Source organism: Haemaphysalis longicornis, unplaced genomic scaffold (genome assembly GCF_048455015.1).
Source record: "Haemaphysalis longicornis isolate Haplotype H1 unplaced genomic scaffold, Haemaphysalis longicornis Haplotype H1 scaffold_12, whole genome shotgun sequence".
Taxonomy (NCBI): Eukaryota; Metazoa; Arthropoda; class Arachnida; order Ixodida; family Ixodidae; genus Haemaphysalis; species Haemaphysalis longicornis.
In genome coordinates this window covers 110181166-110199792 of record NW_027526225.1, presented here as the reverse complement: position 1 = coordinate 110199792, position 18627 = coordinate 110181166, and the positions used below count along the sequence as shown (strand labels likewise).

The following is an 18627-nucleotide window of genomic DNA, read 5'->3' as shown; positions in this document are numbered from 1 at the left end:
CACAAACAATATCTGGTCACCTTTTAGGACATGCTCTTCACCGACATGAAACTATTTGGAACGCGGTATGTGGGGGAATATGTTTTATTAGCTTGTACTGAACTAATTAGAGACCTGGCGGGCGCTTTGGCACGTAGCTGAAGGAGTCAGATCTAGTGTTTTGCGAAGTAGGCCTTGCTGCCGCTGGGGTCGGGCCTGATGCTGTCGCTGCCAGGCTTCCAGTTGGCGGGACACACTGTGGAGACAAGAGAAAAGCAGCAGCAGTTGAGAACTGGAGATCATCCTTTTCAGCATCAGTTAGTTCCCTCCAAAAATACAAATATTTCCCAGGTTTTTAACGGGACACCCACAAAGAGAACACCCTACTTCGCTCAGTAGAAACACGCTTCGACTTAATTTAGGGGGCTTGCCAGTTTTAAATTTTTAAAGATTGGAGCTTTTGTCATAAATTGATACGTCGAGTGTTGTGTGCTGAGCACATGAAACATGGTAAGGAATCAATACATTCGAACTTCTCAAAAGTTGGCAGATTCTGGAGAACAACACACTTGGGGCCTGCAAGCTGTATGTCACCGCTATCTAGAAAAAGCTGGGAGGGCAGTAAGGGTTGTTCCAGACTACTGGTTTGCTAGCTGCAAAAGTTGCGCAAATGCAAAATTTGTGGTTCAAGGAAAGGTTTCGAGAAGAATTGGAGCTGGAATAATAAACTTAAGCCCTTAACTCACTCCTAGCTTTCTGTAGATAACAGCTGCATAAAGTCGTAAGCGCCCAGTCAGCTACAAAAACTACAAAATGTACGAACTTCGAATTATTATTTTTAAGGAAGGTATTTCATATTTTACCAGTACACCGCGCCACACGAGCCCATTTGATCAGTAGTAATTGCAGAGTATATTTAGCGATTTGTGCAACGGTTGTGGGGATATTCGATCGGAACAAAAAGGGGGGTATGGCACTTCCCACAGGATCGTGGACAATACCACACCAACAGCCGGCAGCCTAAGCGAATTAATAACCCTGCTACACTGGTGTCCGAATCATTCAAACCGAATGCCATTTGACTCAAATGCGCGGTTGTATTGCTGAAGTAAGTTTTGAAATGGCATTCCGCTCAAATGACAATCGAGTGAAATGACCATTTCTAGAGGCAATTGGGGCTCTAAATGCAATTTCTTCCCCTCTCGCGCACAGCGTTTCAGGACAGGATTAACCACTATATTATTGGCGTACTTAAAACAAACAAAATGCTCTTAATTGTGAGGCTAAAATTTGCTTACTTTTCAGTCAATTAAATCATCATACCAAGATGCAATAATTCCATACCCTCATCACCAATGCGAGCAAGCAACAAACCAGGAGAACAAAACAAAACATGCACCCAAAGTATATAAAAATTCCTTAATTGCGGTTTAGAATTAGCAATGACTGTGTCAAAGCTTGCGTCATTAATAATTTGATAATATTTTACTGCCAAAGCTGCTGCTAAATTTGGTTGTTGCATTATTGTGTAGGAACAGAACTCGACAGGAGACGCGCCATGCACCACGGCGAGCGATTGTTTGAGCTTTCAAATCCCATCGAAATTATAGTGGAGCACAGGGTATTCTGAAGGGCATTCGAAGCCCCTCAACCGAGTCGAATGGCAGCCGGTTCGAAGTCATTTCACATGCCAGTGTAGCAGGGGTATAGGACGAGACAAGCGTTCACCTTCGCCATGCTCGTCGACGTACTGGAAGGCCTGCACAAGCCGGAGGGCCTCGTCGACGGAACGGCCGACCCCGACGTCGTTGATGGTGACCTGGCGCAATCGCACCTGCTTGTCGATGATGAACAGGGCACTGGGAAGAGAAAGACGGCGGCAAGTCGACAACGTGATCCAGATCACAGTTCTTCAAGTTACACCACCGCAGAATCAAGGCCATTCGAGCACCCCTGCCTCACTAGAGCCGAGGGAAAGTTTACTGGTTCTGCCCGTAGGAAAGAAAATCGAAACATTGCGAAACACTTACTTAATAAAATAGAGGTTGCTTTTCAAATTAGAAAACGATAAATAAGGCACTGTCTACTTGCGCAACCACACATTTTTTTCCGTGGGGAGGGGGGGGGGGGCGGCATTATGCTGCAAGAAATATGCTACAGATGGCGCTTCGTGAAGCTGCCCTCTGTTCGCCACTGCTTGTATACAGCGAGGGAAAGGAGGGGCAGTGGGGGGGATACCGCGGACTATTTTAAACATGGGGCCTATGGCGAGTGGCACAGCAGTATATTGAGTAACTGATGTGCCTTGCAGACAGAGGGGGCATGGCGGCAAAACAAATGAACGGACAAGGGAAGTGGCACGGCGGATTTTACTGACCGGAAGGCTATGCCCTCATCTTCATTGAGGACGCCGTATGCCCTCGCAATCTTCATGGTCTTGTCGGCAAGCAGCGGGATGTTCACCTGGCCAACGCCACCTTGGTTGCGTGGAATGTTGGTCCTGCAGCGAGGCAGCAAAGGAGCAGGATTGTTGTTGCAGTAACGGCACAAGTGTATGAACAGGATGGTATCCCTGGGATAGGCATATAAGGACAAGCAACCGTTTGAATCGGACCAAATTAAGTGGAAAAGCGACAATGGATAAACAAAATCCTAAGCCTTTATAATATAAGAAGTGGTTAGGTTCCGTGGAATTTATTAAACTTTAATGACAACCAAGGTATTTACCAACAGACCGAGATTAACTGCCAGCACACATACATGCATGCCATAGAAACTACTAGCACACTTCTTGAAGTGTGCTAGTCGTGGCTGCTAGTCTGCAGCCACGACAAAATCGCTCTTACCAGGCGAGGTGACAGAAGTGGCTGTCGGTGGAACACGCCACGACCTCACAGTTGACCCTCCGGAACTCCTCCACGCGGTCACTGAAGGCGATGATCTCCGTGGGGCAGACGAAAGTGCTGAAAGGGTATACGCGCAAGCACGCATGCGCAAAAATTTTAATTGAAAAAAACTAGGTAAGTGGTGCTTCACGAATGCCGGTATGAAAACTGCGCTCACAAAACAATGCGAGAAGGAAGAACAAGTTGCTACTCACAAGTCAAGCGGGTAGAAGAACAGTACGAGGTACTTGTTCTTGTAATCGGACAGCTTGATCTCCTTGAACTGGCCATAGACGAGGGCGGTGCCGCAGAAGTCGGGCGCGGGAGTCGTCAGCTGAGGCACCACCATGTCCCTGAATTCACAAGAATGAAAAAACAAAAACAATTAGAAGTGGCTTAGCTCGGCTATGCCAGGATGTATGTACGTAGCGTGAGCTAAGGTTCAGCTGGTTATTCTGAGCTTTCCTGGTTGTCTAAGATTAGCTTGATTATCATGCTTACTGCTGCTTCAATGACATGCGCACGGTCTGCGCATTATGTGACATGTATATTTATTAAGCGGCTCCTGCGCAGCGTCACCAATCGCCCCAGAGCTAAGCTGTTTCCACAGCTAGGCGCACGCCGGTGCTGCTGCGACGCACGAGCCCTCGGTTCCACACCCCGCCACCCCTCGCATGATCATCAAGTGTACCGGGCCGCCACGTGCGGAACGGAGGTCGGCGAAGACGCTGGGCGCGTAGGGGGTTTGAGAGACGCCGGGCAGCGAGTAACGTTCTGTGCGCCGTGTGACGTCACTGCTCCTCGCGCATGCGCATCACGGCTCTCCAGGAGCCACGCGAAACTGCACAACCTCGGCCAGTGTAGCGCACGCTACAAAATATGACCAACAGGTGTTCTCTCAGGAACGAGAGGTTCTAAATACGCAAGGCAAAGCGAGCGAGCGCGCGGGCAGCTGTCTTGCAACTGCATTCTACATGGGGGAAGAGGCGAGAGAAATGGGGTCACTCAGTGTCGAGGGTGGCGGTACCAGAAAAGCGATAACGGCACACTATTCCGCATTGTAGTGCTGCTTCGGGCGTGACAAAACGTCAGTTTCCTAAAGCTGTAATTACTATGGGCGCACAGCGTAAGGCGCAAAGTGTCACACGGTGGAGAGCGCACGACCATACCGTCGAAGCTGTGCGACTATGCGTTCCTGTACACACGCATATATCTCGTTAGCGTGGTAGCTTTTACAGCTTTACCGCAGCAGAATAACCCGCTGATAAGTTTCTGGAATGGCGGCAATCTGAAAATTTTCTGCAACCCTTTGAAAAGACCAAAGGTCGAAACGTGTAACTGCTTGGATAGGCAGCGAATGCTCGAAATACGAGATGTTTCAAAATGCTTGAATGATAGCTGTTCATGGCATCTATAATTGCGTTACACCTCTTAAAGGGACCCTGCAACACTTTCTTTAACGTTTTTGTAATGTACTCACCCAACACAGCAGTACTTAGATTGTGGGGTCGCAAAGTGTATACCTCAGCCAAAACTTACAGCTCTTATCCCTTTCCCGGTCATGACGCTCTTCTACCGCTCGTGTTGCAGCAATGAACGCTTTTCCTTAGCAACTTTAAAAATAAAGCCACAGAAGCAAAGCAGAAACGGAAGGCGTATCTGGTGCGACGAGCAATTCACGCAGTGTCGCTCCGTGCTGGCGATATCGCTTGGAGGCACGAATGAAAGGGTGACAGAATTGTCGAAAGGGTTGCAGGGCCCTTTAAGCCCGGTTGAGATTAAATCCTCAGGCTTCCTGGTTAGCTCGTGGCCCGGTAAAGTCAGCACGTCTGCCTAGAGAGCTCGAACAGCCACCTTTTGGCTGTACGCGTGACGCTATACCTATAAAGCCTGGTTCGAGATGAACGATCGCCGGCTCGAGCTTCAGGTGAACTCCCTGCGCGCGCGATAAGAGTAATCTCGGCTTGGTTCCGCGGCTTAGTTCCCGGATTGGTTATCCCAGCTTGGTTACCGATTATGAATAACTGGAATGGCGGTGGTGATGCATGCACTGGGGGCTGTGCTGTACGCGCGGGGACGGGGCCGTACGCGCGGACATATTTTAGCGTGCGTCCGCTCGTACGCGGGCTGTTGTAAAAGCGTTGGTAGTGCACTCACGTCACGTAGGGAATCGCCATGGGAATTGCGGATGTAGGGTCCGCGAAATTGGACATGTTCTTCGTTCGGGGAGTTCCAACCGGCGGGGTCTCCTTGGGCGGGGTCCTAACCCAAGGGGTCGCTTCTACGTCGTCCTCTCTGTCAGCCGGCGGTGCCCCCGCCACTGCTGCTGCTGCTGCAGTCTGGCGCAGAGGCTGTTCCCGCACGTCCCGTGCCACGCTGACTAGCTCGGTCGCTGCGATCGCTGGCGGTACACCCGTCAACCTGAACAACCGCCCAGCGCGTGAACTAATCAGCATGAACAAGAAGAAAAGTTCATAAGCACTACTTACACACCGAATATACCTTTGGTACACCGTCCACACTCGTTCCACCTGTTCACGACCAGCAGAAGCTGACCTCGCAAGCCAGTGGTGTCGAAAAATGGGTCAGACGGTTCAAAACATTGGCGGCTATTTTCAAACGTTTTATACAACAGTACGGCCGTTTCAGCAATGAACTGCGCAAAGTACTATCAGAGTCCATTGAAGGACTCTGGTACTATCCACGCAGTACAGATAACCACGAACATATTCGTTAGACCATGTCTGAAATTACATGGCATAAACCTTCCAGTGCCCCCACCTCCCCCTCCTGCGACTCCATGAAGATCAAAAAGACCGTCAGACCACGTCTAGCAGCATGAACGGCGAAGCAAATAAGACACGGGCTCAAAGTGCTCTCTCGGCCAGCGGGAACACACTTCGCACGGTGATCCTGAACTGTATACGAACACACCGCTTTAAAGCGTATACAAACCACTAGCAGGTATGAGCACGTGGCAGAGTGGTGCTTTTTGTATATATTGTTTGTGTTGAGCGCCACTCTGCTGGACGGAGTATTGGATCAAACCCGGGCTACTGGGCCTCACGGCAAGAGCTGACACTAAGGCGGGAGTTTTGAATGTTGATTGAACCTGCTGCCGAATGGTGATCCGGATTAATGCGCCACGTGGACACTCGTAAAGAGAAAGACCACTTAGAGCAGGGGTCTCAAACACGCGGCCCGCGGGCCGCATGCGGCCCGCGGACCTCTTTATTGCGGCCCGCGGGCCTCTCATGAGTGTCTTGGTTCATTTTTTTTGTTTTTTAAGCAAATGCGTGAGTGGGCGCCCTGCTTGCCCCTGCTTGCAGAGCCAAAGACGCAGATGGCCAGAGACTGCTCGAAAACGCGTGGATATCGTCTATGATTGCTTTGCGTTACCAGAGTGGACACCCTTTTTTTCCACAGGCCCTCAATTCGGGCACCGTTAAGTCGGGCGCGGTGCACAATGGTCGCAAGCAACTGAGACTTGTGAATCGAGCACTGCATACAGTGCGCACAGGGCTGGACGAGAACAGGCCGCGGGAAAACTCCCCGCGGCGTTTTATGACCTTGCGAACGGGGCTGCACGCCGCTAATGAGAAGACGGCGCCTTGACTGGAGATTTCCAGGCTTCTGCGAAAGTGCAAAGGTTTCCGGGCGTTGTGTGGTGTTTGCGGATATTTGCTTTCCTGTTTGTCTTCGTGTCAAACACTTTTACTTCGCTGCAGATGTGGCGAAAAGGGTGCAGCCACGCGTTGGATTCTGGGTTTGGGCTCCAAAATGCGCCCACGTGCGTTTAAGGGCGGGTCGCAGCGTTATGTATGGCCGGGGAGAGAGCAACGTCGCGCTGCTGAGGAAAAGACTGCACATGGAACGTCGGAACTGCGTACCTCCAGACATCAAACGCCTCATATCGAGACTCAAAACTAAGCGCCTATCCTCCGACTCGCAACCTGTTGACAGCACTGTGAAAGGTATAGCGGCGCCCCAAGTCAATCATGAGAGAGCGCACTACATAATTGTGCTCCTACGCACCTGTCACCTCCGTAAATGTGACAGGTGTGTTTTTGACCTGTTGTTGTTTGGAAGATCTGCAAACGACGAAGGTTTCTGCAGTGGTAGTCTAACGTGCCACAATGTCGTTGTCCAAGCAGTCTGCAAAATGCAAAGTGGAAGGCGAGAAAAGGTGCTTTAAGGAGCGATGGGAACTTTCTTCGCGGAATCAAGAGACAAGGTGTTGTGCTTAGTCTCCCACCAGACTGTGGCTGTGCCGAAAGAGTACAATGTTCGACGCCGCTTCATCTCTTGCCATCACGAGATGTATGGTGCTCTTACTGGCAACGTTAGCGAGCACACCATGATTCAACTGAAGGCGGCGTTGGGAAAGCAGCCAAATCTGTTCAAAAGTCAGCCAAAGCAAGCGACGAAATGGTAAGGGCAAGCTTCGTCATTTCTGAGCTTATCGCCGAATCATCCACGCCCTTCACTGAAGGTATGTTCGTGAAGCAGTGCCTGCTCGGAGTCGCTGAAGCTACCTGTCCAAACATGAGCAAGACATTCGAGAAAATAATTCTCCCTCCAAACGCAGTCACCCACAGAAGGAACGAGATCTGTGGAGACATTGAAAAAGGATTATTCAACCGATGCCACCAGTTCGAAGCATTCTCTATTGCAGTGGATGAAAGCACTGATATTGAAGACAACGCACAATGGGCTATTTTTGTAAAGGGTGTCGACAAAAACCTGAACGTCACTGAGGAACACCTGGACTTAATCCCAATGAAAGGCACTAGCACAGGGGCGGATATTCTTTCTGTTCTCGAAAGAGCGGTCGAACACGCTGAACTACCATGGGACAAATTGGTTTGTTTGGCTACAGACGGTGCGCCACCAATGGTGGGATGCAAGAACGGGCTCACCAATCATCAGTCACTTTGCCGCGGTTTACTGAATTTTGCACCAAGAAGCGCTGTGCGGCAAGTCTCTGCAAATGATGAGCGTCATGGAAATCGTACTCAGCGCAGTGAACTTCATCCGTTCAAGAGCTCTTAACCACCGCCAATTTGTAACTCTTTTAGAAGTGGTTGCAGCGAATATGGTGAAACTTTGTACCATACAGAGGTGCGATGGCTGAGTCGTGGAAGACTGCTGAAACGATTTTCTGATCTCCGCGAGAAAATTGACGCCTTCATGAAGACCAAGAAAAGGGCCATTGTTGAGCTGTCAGACGAAACGTGGCTTGTCTCCCTTGCGCTCCTCACTGATATCACTGATCATTTAAACTGCCTCAACTTTACTTAAGGCAAAAAACAAACGGGTCACAAAATGCATGACGACATTCAGGCTTTTCAATTAAAATTGCATCTTTGGGAGATACAGATGAGAATTCAGAAGTTTGATCATTTGCTAACCCTGAAGTCGCTGGAGAACGTGGATAAACAATCCTGGGATAAATTCGCTAACCTCCTTCAAGATCTCCAAAGAGAATTCGAGGGACGCTTCCAAGACATCACCAGCCTCGCCGATGAATTCCGAATTTTTTCGTTGCCATTTTCGGTGCCGGTGGACGGTGCCGCGCCCGAGCTACAGATGGAACTTTTTGAGCTGCACGCTAACACCCCGTTGAAGTAGGCATTTCAGGACGTGGCTGTACCAGACTTCTACAGGTTTCTTGACGATGCGACTTTCCCGGCGCTACGTAAACAGGCTGCCATGATCATTGCCATGTTCGGAAGCACCTACTTGTGCGAAAACCTGTTTTCCATGTTGAAGGTAAACAAGTCAGCTCTCCGGTCGAGGATGGCTGAGGAGCATCTGCGATCGACCATGAGGATCGTTTCCGCGCAAGAAGTTCATGCGGACATTTCTTTTCTAGTCGCAGCCAAGCGTTGCCAGGCATCAAGCCAGCATGTTTAGAACAATAGCAGCTGTATTGTTCTTCCTAAAGAATAAAGTTTTGTGACTTTCCTAAATGATACTCGCAATATTTTCTCGTTTATTACTATCAATAACGCTTTATTCTAGTAAGATACACAGACGCAACTGCATTCAAGCCTTTTATGAGGCATTCAATGCGGTCACCATGTGTTGAAGCATAATTGTGGAACAAATATTTTATATTTCAGAATCGGCGTCACCATTTTAGTCATCCGGTAGATCGGTATCAATATGTGTATCAAATTCTGGCGCCAATTCTATTCAGGAATGACCAAGCATATGTACAACATGTGGGAAATGCCTACTTGCTTCTTTCAAATGGCAGCGTTATCTCACATTTTGTTACCACCCTTCCCTCGTTTAACCCTTCTGGACTATTCCGGCCCTTGCGGGACTAAAATTCGTGACTGCGGCCCGCTACCTCATGTGAGTTTGAGACCCCTGACTTAGAGATTGTACGCAGAAGCAGCTGCACTGCGTTCAAATACCTTATGTTTTCCCGTAGCGTGAAGCTGTTAACAAACGATGGCATTTAAGGGATCTCGCCTCTGCGTTTCTTTCTTTTCTTCTTTTTTCAGTCTCAGTACGCACACAGCGTATCGTCGTGGAGCTCAGGCTACTCCTCCCGGCTAGTGCCACTAAATGTTAAATGTCCCGCCATCGTGCAAGCCATCGTTGCAACTAACATTTTATGTACTTGACCATATTGTTAAAAATAACCGGTGCGAATTCAAGTTTTCGATGTCTTTGAAACTGCGTTCATTACCGGTGCCACGTCGCTACTGCTCCGTCGCTACCTTCCCTATTTGTGTGACCTGCGTGCGAACATACCACTGCCTGGGAAATAGAAGCAATCGTACAATGACGATAAACAATGAAAACATTTTGTGCGCAATAAATATACAGGAAAACTGAGCAGGCAGCAGCTATGTAGGAGACTTGGAAGAAGGGCCAACATACACAGAACAGTCAGCACAAAATTCTCAAAGAGCGGGAACTGGAACGGTGGTTTCCGTCATTAGTATTTGTTCCGTATATTTTCGTTCCGTTCGAATACTTTGTATTACTTCCCGTTATTATTGGTTCATTGGAAATTCAACGAATGTATAAAAGATACTGAAATCTGCACGTTCGTAATGTCACCACGTAATGTGTAAGGATATGCAAGGATAGCTTCCCCAGTTTTCACGAAAAAACTTTATTGAAGCGGTTTTGCATATTTCTCGCAAAGCCGCAGGTGAAGGAATCTCATTAACCTGTAGGGCACGCGCACTGCGTGGCAAACTCGTTGTGCACAATAGCTACGCACTTTTGCATCGAATTGCTGGAAACGACAGGCTCTGTAGGCGGCGCACGCCAGACCTTATGGCAAAATGGAAGTTTCGTTCACCAAAAAGTGTGCTTCGTCCTAATACATTGATACCAACTTCAAATCACACTTCAAACAATTATTTTAGATATTCAACAAAACCACCACCATTTTCTAGTCCGGTCATTATGACATCACAGTGGCTTGTTCGTGCGATTGGCTTCCGCCTACCAAAGCTACCGCGGAGACACGTTACTGTGCGATTGTAGCGCATGATTTCGTTTGATGGTACCACTTCAATATGAACATGGAGTTAACACATCTGTAACCGTTTTTCTTCTAATTCTCCTGTTATGTCACTGCCGACGTTGTCAAGCACGAAATTCGATTTTTTTTTTTTTTTTCAGTATTAGCGATTTTTTTTTTACTTTCCGAAAACAACGTCTTTCGGAGCCGAAATGAGTAGAGTCAGTTCCTAAAGCTCATTCCTTTCAAATTACACAAGGTTTTATTTTGTATCGGTAGTCTTGCTAAGGCAGCTTTTACTCTAAACCGCTCTAAAGCTTGCTGCATGGTAAAGATACCGGGAACAGGTTTACCTATAGGACCACAAACTTAGGAACACTCTCGTGGGCTTCCCGAAAGCGGAAGACGACCTCTTATACGAAACACCTCTGCGCCGCGACAGACTCATTGTCACGACTCCATATACAGGTCCCTGAAGTCGCCAATGGATCCACGGAGACCGCACCTAGCGTGACCCTGGGACATCACGAGCCGCAACGGCGGCGGTAAAAAGGTGGATACTGCACTGTTCCACAGCAATGATATATATATACGTGACTGGTCGCCCGCTGCCTTTGCCAACCCCCGTACTCGTTGCGTGCTTTTAAATACGATAGTCTTTCTTGGTCTACTTCAACGGGAAAATTTTGGTCTGTCTGTCTGTCTGTCTGTCTGTCTGTCTGTCTGTCTGTCTGTCTGTCTGTCTGTCTGTCTGTCTGTCTGTCTGTCTGTCTGTCTGTCTGTCTGTCTGTCTGTCTGTGTCTGTCTGTCTGTCTGTCTGTCTGTCTGTCTGTCTGTCGCTAGATTCAGCCAGCCGGCCAAACTGAGCACATGGTGCGCAATGGTCTTCTATAGTCATAGCCAAATCTGAACGTCTAAATCCAATTTTAATGTTCATATTTGCCAACATTGTTGAACAAGAACAAGACATTTCGCAAACATAATTAAGGCAGAAAATCAATACATGAGTAATATTTCCTTTATTAAAAATTACGAGTGCTTGCTTTTGGCGATACCAAATAAAATACTATATCAACTGCAGAAAACCATCACCTGCTCTTTCCCGCGCTACCTGATGGAATTAAAAAAAAAATAACGGCAAAAGCAGCGAAAGGTTCCACTATAGTTCATCTCACAAGCTAGCTGCAGCACTGTGGAGGCTACATTGTTATCAATAGTGCGCCCGCTGAGGGCGCCTAATCCGCCGTGAAGCGGGTCCTGAAAGGACACTCCCTTCTCCCCTCTCGGCAAGTGGCACCGCACGGCCCCAGCGCCTTTTGTCGCTTCCTTCGCGGTGAGTTAGGCGCCCTGAGGGGGACAACAATGTAGCCTCCACAGTGCTGCAGGTAGCTTGTGAGATGAACTATAGACGTCTCGCGTTCCGCTTGGAACGCTCGTGGAGCAGGGCAACGTGGTTCTATAAACGTTGAGTCGGGTGCCTCGATTTACGCGCGTCTCCATGGTACGGCAGCGCTGGCGTCGCGGCACCCGGACTGGAGCAGTGGAACGCGGCAAATTTAAATTAACTTGATCAAACCTCTAGCGTGTTATCTTGGGATGAACGAGGCGGGAGAGGAACAGCATGAGAGGTGAGCGGGAAAGAGAAGGAGTGCATTTACTTGCCAGAGGCGCCAGTGGACTATCGTCTCTCGTCGACATTTGCAACGGATACGCGGCCATTTTTTTCCGTACGCTCTCCGATTCCCCCAAACACACAACGGTTGCGTGTTGTCCTGTTTCCGCCTGCTGCACTCCAGATCACGAGTTCGACTACTAGAGGACCTCATTCCGGTGACGTACAAAAACGCTGAACCATCGGCGCACATTAAAGGGATCATTCAGACAAAATACGGCGTTGTTTATTTGAAAGAACTACCCCTTGTTAACCCATTCAGCTTCGTTTCAGCCCCGTAGGCGTTTTTTTTTTTCTATAACCAACACTCTAGAAGTAACGATATGCTTTCAAATTTCGCGAATTCGACGTTAGCGCCGACGCAACAGAGGGAACACTGAGAACCCGGCTGCCCGGTGTGTCAACTACGAGGTAGCATTGAAGCGATGAGATAAAAAACTATAAACGCCCCATCCATAACCGCACAGTCATGTTTATTCTGTGACGTCATAACAAGATTCTCTGACGTCATTGAGACCCGCCGAGATAGTTGGTGGTGAGTGGCCAGTGCTTCATCTGCTTTCCTCAATAGCCAGATTATTAAAGCGGAAGCTTTGTAAACCCGTTCTACGTGGTGCGCATTTCGCCTATTAATTCGCAGCTGCAGCGCCGCTCGTGCGGCAAGACGATGTATTCTCGCTGCTGAGGCAAAATGTCAAATGTTTGGAACAGACGAAATTCTCTTCTGAACGTTTGTTGGCATTTGGAAATTTGTCGCATCAGTGAAAATAGGGAATAAGAATGTTTTGGCGCACCAGTGGCGCCACAGCCACAAATTTTGAGGTGAAGTTAGCAGGATGTGGAAGGAGTTTCGGGTTCATCGGAAGGTGACCTTGAAGGACCCCGGCGTCCACATGCACAAACGGTACAAAACCCGAAGAGAAGCCGATAACCAACCAGAGAATGCCAGCCGTGTATAATAGATGATTAATGCTTGCATAAGTTAATTAAGGGTTGATTATACACTGATGGCAATAAATTATGAGGTCTAATTAAGATGGATTACGATAGATTACAATATTGTTCCCTTGTTGCAAGGACAAAGCAGACTTTTTTAATAAGCCAAACTTTCATTTTGTCTTCGTGGTCTGCATGGGAGTTGAAACCAGTCCGCCAACCTTTCTTTCCCGCTACGGAGTTCCTCGCACCCCATATGGACCACCGGCGCATAAAATACGTGCTAGAACATTAAAACTTCTTCGAGACGTCAGGCGTAATTCGCGACAGTAGTTCCTCCAATGCACAGAATATAATGCCGTCAACGCGGGAGACGCAACGACGACAATGGCAGAGACTGCACCGGAGTTCGTTGGAAATTCAAGACACGTCACACATGTTTGGACCTGTCGGCCGTAAGATCGCGCGATGTGAAAAAAGCGAACAGCCGATCGACAATTTTACCTTGAATCTAAGCTAATGAGCTGAATACTTTAAATGAGATCCCGCTGCGACGCCTATAAACAAAGGGTAAATAAACAAATAGATGCGAAAGAGCTTAGAAAACGCTTTGTGCTTCTGCCCGGCATGCGGGCGAATGCATGCGTGATGCGAATACAGCATTATGCCCGACCGCATGCTTGTGCGTCGTCTTCCCGGATCGTATGAGCAGTAAACCTCGTGATATTTACAATTCAATTATTCGCCCAATAATGGAATACCCAGTTCTCATTTGGGACCATTGACTAGGAATAATATATAAAAACGAGAAAGAATACAAAAGAAAGCACTCCGATTAAGGTTTAACTTATACGGTCGCTCCTCCATAAGTGAACTTCTCAAAAGAAGTGGGTTCCAACTCATACGGTCGCTCCTCACTTCTAAAAATAAGTGGGTTCCAATCAGTTTCGAGAGAAATCGCATCTGTCGCCTAAGATTTCTTTTTCAGTTAGTCAAAGGGCACTACCATGTAGATACGTCGCACATTTTATCCTATTCTCCAAGTTATGCTACCAGAAAACAGCACTTGCACCACTTGTGCCGCGAAATAACTGTTTTAATTTTTTCACACTTACCATTGTAGACTGGAATGACCTGACGAATGATGTTTCACAAAGCTCATTATCCTTGTCGGAGTCGCACTTGGTTTGATTGTTCTATTTTTTTAGATGCCATCGACTTTGTGTCTGTGTAATTGTGTGTCATGTTATGCACTCGTTACGAAGATGTAACCCATCCTGCTAAGATATTGTATCAAGACCGCAGTATCTACAAGTAAGTAGTTAAATAATAACGACATCTTAGGTACAGGAAACTTCCGTTGTAAGCAACACTTTATTAAAACTGGCTATGATGTGCTGCCTCTACACTGCTCTGAAGACTACGAAACACTTCGCAAAAAGCGATAATTTCAGTAAAGTGATCCCTTATAACCGGAGTTTACTGTACGTTATCGGTACATGCCGGTACGGGTTTATATCAGAAAGTTATAGCAGAGCGGAAAACAGGTTCCGGTACGGTGCCCGGTAGGCGCAGCTGCACATGCGCACAGCTGGTATCAGCCCTCTGCGCATGCGCAGTAGTGCCGGTCCGCTACCGGGTACACCGCACCGACACCGGCTCCCCGTTCTGCTGCAACTCTCCATTGAGTTCATTATGTCTTTTATAGTGTTGCAGGCATACTTGCATGTGACGTCTTCACAGCCCTTTCTGCAGTACTTATCTCAGTTTTCATAGCACTTCTCGAGATAACAGCGGCCGATAAGTTCACAGCATTCCCCCGTACTGCTCCAAGATGGCCGCTACAATGAAGTCAGTGCAAGATATGTATATATGTCTGATAAAATTGCAGAATAATGTGAAGCCTGGTATCAGACAACGTGAAGGGTCCCTCCGACGTTCTTGGAGTCTTCGGGGTCAGCGACCTGTGCTCGAGTACAACTTAATAACGGCAACGGAAGTTTCCACTGCGCCTCATCACCCCACCCGGCTGTTCCTCCACGGGCGGCATAGCGCGCCATACTACGAGTATTTTGAACATGACGTGAGTAGTTTCCGTGATTTCTCGCACCTAACCTTGCTTACAAATTACTGCAGCGACGACGAGCAAACAAAACGCAGGCGATGTCACGCATTAAGCGCAATCTCCTTTCAAAACGCGCGCCCGAGCTGACATCCGGGGCCGTCACTTCGCGGAGTGATACACCGCGTGAGCTACTGCAGTTCTTAACTTGTATCCGGGTGTAGCAACAACAGTTCAACTAAGTTCGGCGTGCTACGTAACCTTCAGAAACGTGGTGACCCATATTCGAGCTTGTGAACAGCTGCCATAAAAAAAAAGAAGAAATGGTGGATGCCGAGAAATGGTGGATGCCGAAAGTGAAGCTCAAGAGACTGAAAAAGCAGGAATGGAAGATAGTGAGATTTCGTCGATACGAGGTGCTTATCGCACGTTTCCGGCATCCCTAGTCCAAAAAAAAAAAAAAGAAATGGTGGTGGATTATGAAAGTGAAGCTCAAGAGACTGTGCTTATCAAGAGAAAGGTGCTTATCAAGCATTTCCGGCATCCCTAGTCCAACAATTAGCGACGACAACGCACCTTGACCGACCGCTGCCCAAGGCCGTATCGCAAGCCCCCCTGCGGTGGCGTAATTCTGTGAAGTGGTGGTAGTTATCGGCGACGTGAAGCAACACCGCCCAAGTAAGAAGGCCTGCTTATCTGCGCCGTCATCCGGTAAGTGTCGAAATTTACCGTTTCTGATTGTCAGACAGAAAAGAAAATAGTGGGAGGTTTCTTTCAGTTTTGGGGAAGTGGGAGTGGGCGAAGGGTTTGCTAGCGGCTTCGCTTCTTATCATGGTGATGTTGCAGTGGACACAAAAGTACATAGTGAGTGAGCGCTGCATGTCAACGTTAATCGCTGCTTATCTGGAGTTGTAGAGAGTCCTCAAACACTGCTTACGTACCTTGCGTATATCGCTTTCGATTACCGTCACGGTATCGCCCGTATTTCACGTGAGAGATAGACAAGTGAAATTGCGGTTGCCGTACTTGCTACATTTTACAGAACGCAAAATATGTTCAGTTAATTTGGAACACTCAACATAGAGGAGGAAGGGCGGGGGGCGTTAAGGAAACGGGTACGTGTGATATTCATGTCGTTGCTGCCTTGTAATTCACTCATGGAGCCTACATCTCCTTTTCCCCGCCAGGGCGTCTTGCCTCTACCAATCCATCAATCTCGCCAAATTTGTTTACCTGTTTTACATGTGGCCAATGTGCGTCCGGTTATGGATGGTCCTTGAGGTTTTTCTGCCGTACCTGACGAAAGTATGCAGATTACTTGGTTTACCGTTGTGGTAGCTGTTGATCTCGGAAACCATCATGGCCCACACAAGTGCTTAGGCTCGGTAAAATTCAAATCTGAATTTTTGAAATCTCACGTTTCACGAAATATTGTGTCGTGGGGGGAACATTTCTTGTTAAACGCGGGGGACCGCCGACCAAATATAGTTTTATTAAAAAAGACATTTCAGCATCCGTATGCGAAAGCCTTGTTCAACTTGTTGAACGAGGCTTCCGTGTGGAAGCCGAAACGTCTTTAATAAAACCTTGAGGGGCGGTTCCGTGCGTTTGTAAGTATTAATTAAAATTTGACATTTCCTTTTATTTCACTTTTTTGTTTTGTTTGTAGTGAACTATAATTAATTCCAAACAAATTTTTTCATCTTACCCTCCCCCCGTTGTTTTCTTGGCACCTATTCCCTGTCGACTGTGCTTCACCACGCTGTCCTTTGATGGGAACAAGAAAGAAAAATGTGCATGCATCGCCTCTCGTGCGGAAAGGAAAGCCAAGATATGGAGGCAGAACGGGAAACAGAAAAGCGCCATGCTTGCGCAACCTCCTGAGCGATATACGGGCAGCCTTGGAAGCGTTCGGTGTTCGTCTAGCGTACCCTGGTCGCTGCTTATAGAGTTGCGCAAAAACAATTATCTGGCGCTGTCTCGCTCGTTCTACGTCAAAGCTGCGTGCCGTTACTGAGGTTTGCAGATGATACCTCAAAGGGAGCAGTGTCATAATATTCCTTGTGATGAACAGAAAAATTTGTCCCAGTTCTCATTAACGTGACGAGCAGTATCGTAAGTAGGGTCCGCATCAAGGACTCCCGCTCTCGTACACACACACGCGCGCATATATACGGATCCTGTAGCTAGGCCATGACCGTTATTGTATAGGCAGTTACAGCAAGAAAGCCAGTCAAAATGCTTATATTTTGGATAAAAGGGCCAACATTTCGGCACGCAAAAAGGAAACGAAAAAAAAACAGAAATGCGTCGGCCGGGAATCGAACCCGGGCCACCCGCGTGGCAGGCGAGTATTCTACCACTGAACCACCGACGCAGGTAAATGAGCAGGTTCTTCGTTATGGAGCGATTATTGCGATAGTTTACTCTGCACAAAATTTCGCTGTCGGATTGTGGACTCTATAAAAAATAACTATAATCCAGCAGAACTCAAGCTCTTCTACTTCCATATCTGCACTGCCAAACGCGCTACTCACTCACTCACTCACTCACTCACTCACTCGCTCACTCGCTCACTCACTCACTCACTCACTCACTCACTCACTCACTCACAAACTACCCGCCGCGGTGGCTCAGTGGCCAAGGCGTTGTGTTGCTGAACACAAGATCGCGGGTTCGATTCCGGGCCGCGGCGGCCGCTTTTCTGATTAGGCTAAAAGCAAAAACGCCCGTGTGTACGAGATTTCGGCGCAGGTTAAAGATCCCCAGGTGGCCACAGTTAATCCTGCGCTCTACACTACGGCACGCCTCATCGCCTGCGTTGCGTCGGCGCTTTAAATCAATCAATCAATCAATCAATCAATCAATCAATCAATCAATCAATCAATCAATCAATCAATCAATCAATCAATCACTAATTCCAGCGAGGAGTAGGTGATCCTCTAAATAGTGAAATGACGAGGATGAGGATGGGAATGTTGTGACGTAAGCCCGCATACGCGAGAGGGCAAATTTCAGTGTACCCAATATCGTTCTACGATGACAAGAATAGAAACAGTCCTTAATCTGATATAGAGATTGGAAGATACAATGACTTCACACACAAATGCCAGTATAAGGCATGAGAAATCTAGAGCAGCCGTAAGAAAGGGATGGAACGAATGCCTTGTATCACGGATTTCCTCTACTCATATGATCCGCAATCTCCAAACGCATCTATTGCACCAAATTATCGGTATACAAACGTGCACACATTAATAACTTGCAACCCAGTAATACTAACAGACGCAAAAAAACTGGTAAGCTTTTCTCTGTCCAAAGTTACCGCGGATGCAGTCTTATGAAAATGCCGTTTCTGTGGAGTGGGTATAAGACTGGAGGTTAGAAAGATGAGCGACAGGGCCTACTTGCTGCGAGGCAGAGCTCCCAGGACGTACGCCTCAGAGGCGCGGTAGCAGGCCGACCCCATTCGCGGGCCACCACGGAGTCCAAGCCGGGCCTCGGCTGTCGTAGTACGTGCATACTGTTACAGCCCGTGCGGGCCAGGGCCGGGCGACCGGGGTCGGCGGTTGTACACACCCTATAAATAGGACTCGGCCCT

At 48.0% G+C, this 18627-nt stretch overlaps 1 protein-coding gene and 1 non-coding gene across 3 annotated transcripts; both read right to left on the bottom strand.

The window, feature by feature from the left end:
- Nucleotides 1-18572, bottom strand: LOC144163228 (peroxiredoxin 2-like). Of its 2 annotated transcripts, none has more exons than XM_077694088.1 (7): nucleotides 18434-18572; nucleotides 5022-5285; nucleotides 3113-3217; nucleotides 2826-2942; nucleotides 2357-2479; nucleotides 1708-1838; nucleotides 1-235 (listed from the first exon to the last, which is right to left on the bottom strand). In XM_077694088.1, exons 1-7 carry the CDS (start codon nucleotides 18493-18495, stop codon nucleotides 153-155), a joined length of 885 nt encoding a protein of 294 aa, XP_077550214.1. In that variant the 5' UTR covers nucleotides 18496-18572; the 3' UTR covers nucleotides 1-152. The 2 variants fall into 2 exon arrangements, with proteins under 2 accessions (XP_077550214.1, XP_077550212.1); XM_077694086.1 differs by having other exon boundaries at nucleotides 13-235; nucleotides 3080-3217.
- On the bottom strand, nucleotides 17333-17403 carry Trnag-gcc (transfer RNA glycine (anticodon GCC)). Its single transcript has one exon. It is a non-coding gene; the product is annotated as a tRNA-Gly (tRNA).
- Nucleotides 18573-18627: the final 55 nt, after the last annotated feature.

Excerpts from the sequence above, each read along its gene's own strand:
- LOC144163228 (XM_077694086.1), bottom strand. The coding sequence starts at position 18,495 with ATGGGGTCGGCCTGCTACCGCGCCTCTGAGGCGTACGTCCTGGGAGCT. Across the intron at positions 3,218-5,021 it reads ATGGCGATTCCCTACGTGAC|GGACATGGTGGTGCCTCAGC; the intron begins GTGAGTGCACTA and ends TTGTGAATTCAG. Across the intron at positions 2,480-2,825 it reads CACTTCTGTCACCTCGCCTG|GACCAACATTCCACGCAACC; the intron begins GTAAGAGCGATT and ends GCCTCGCTGCAG.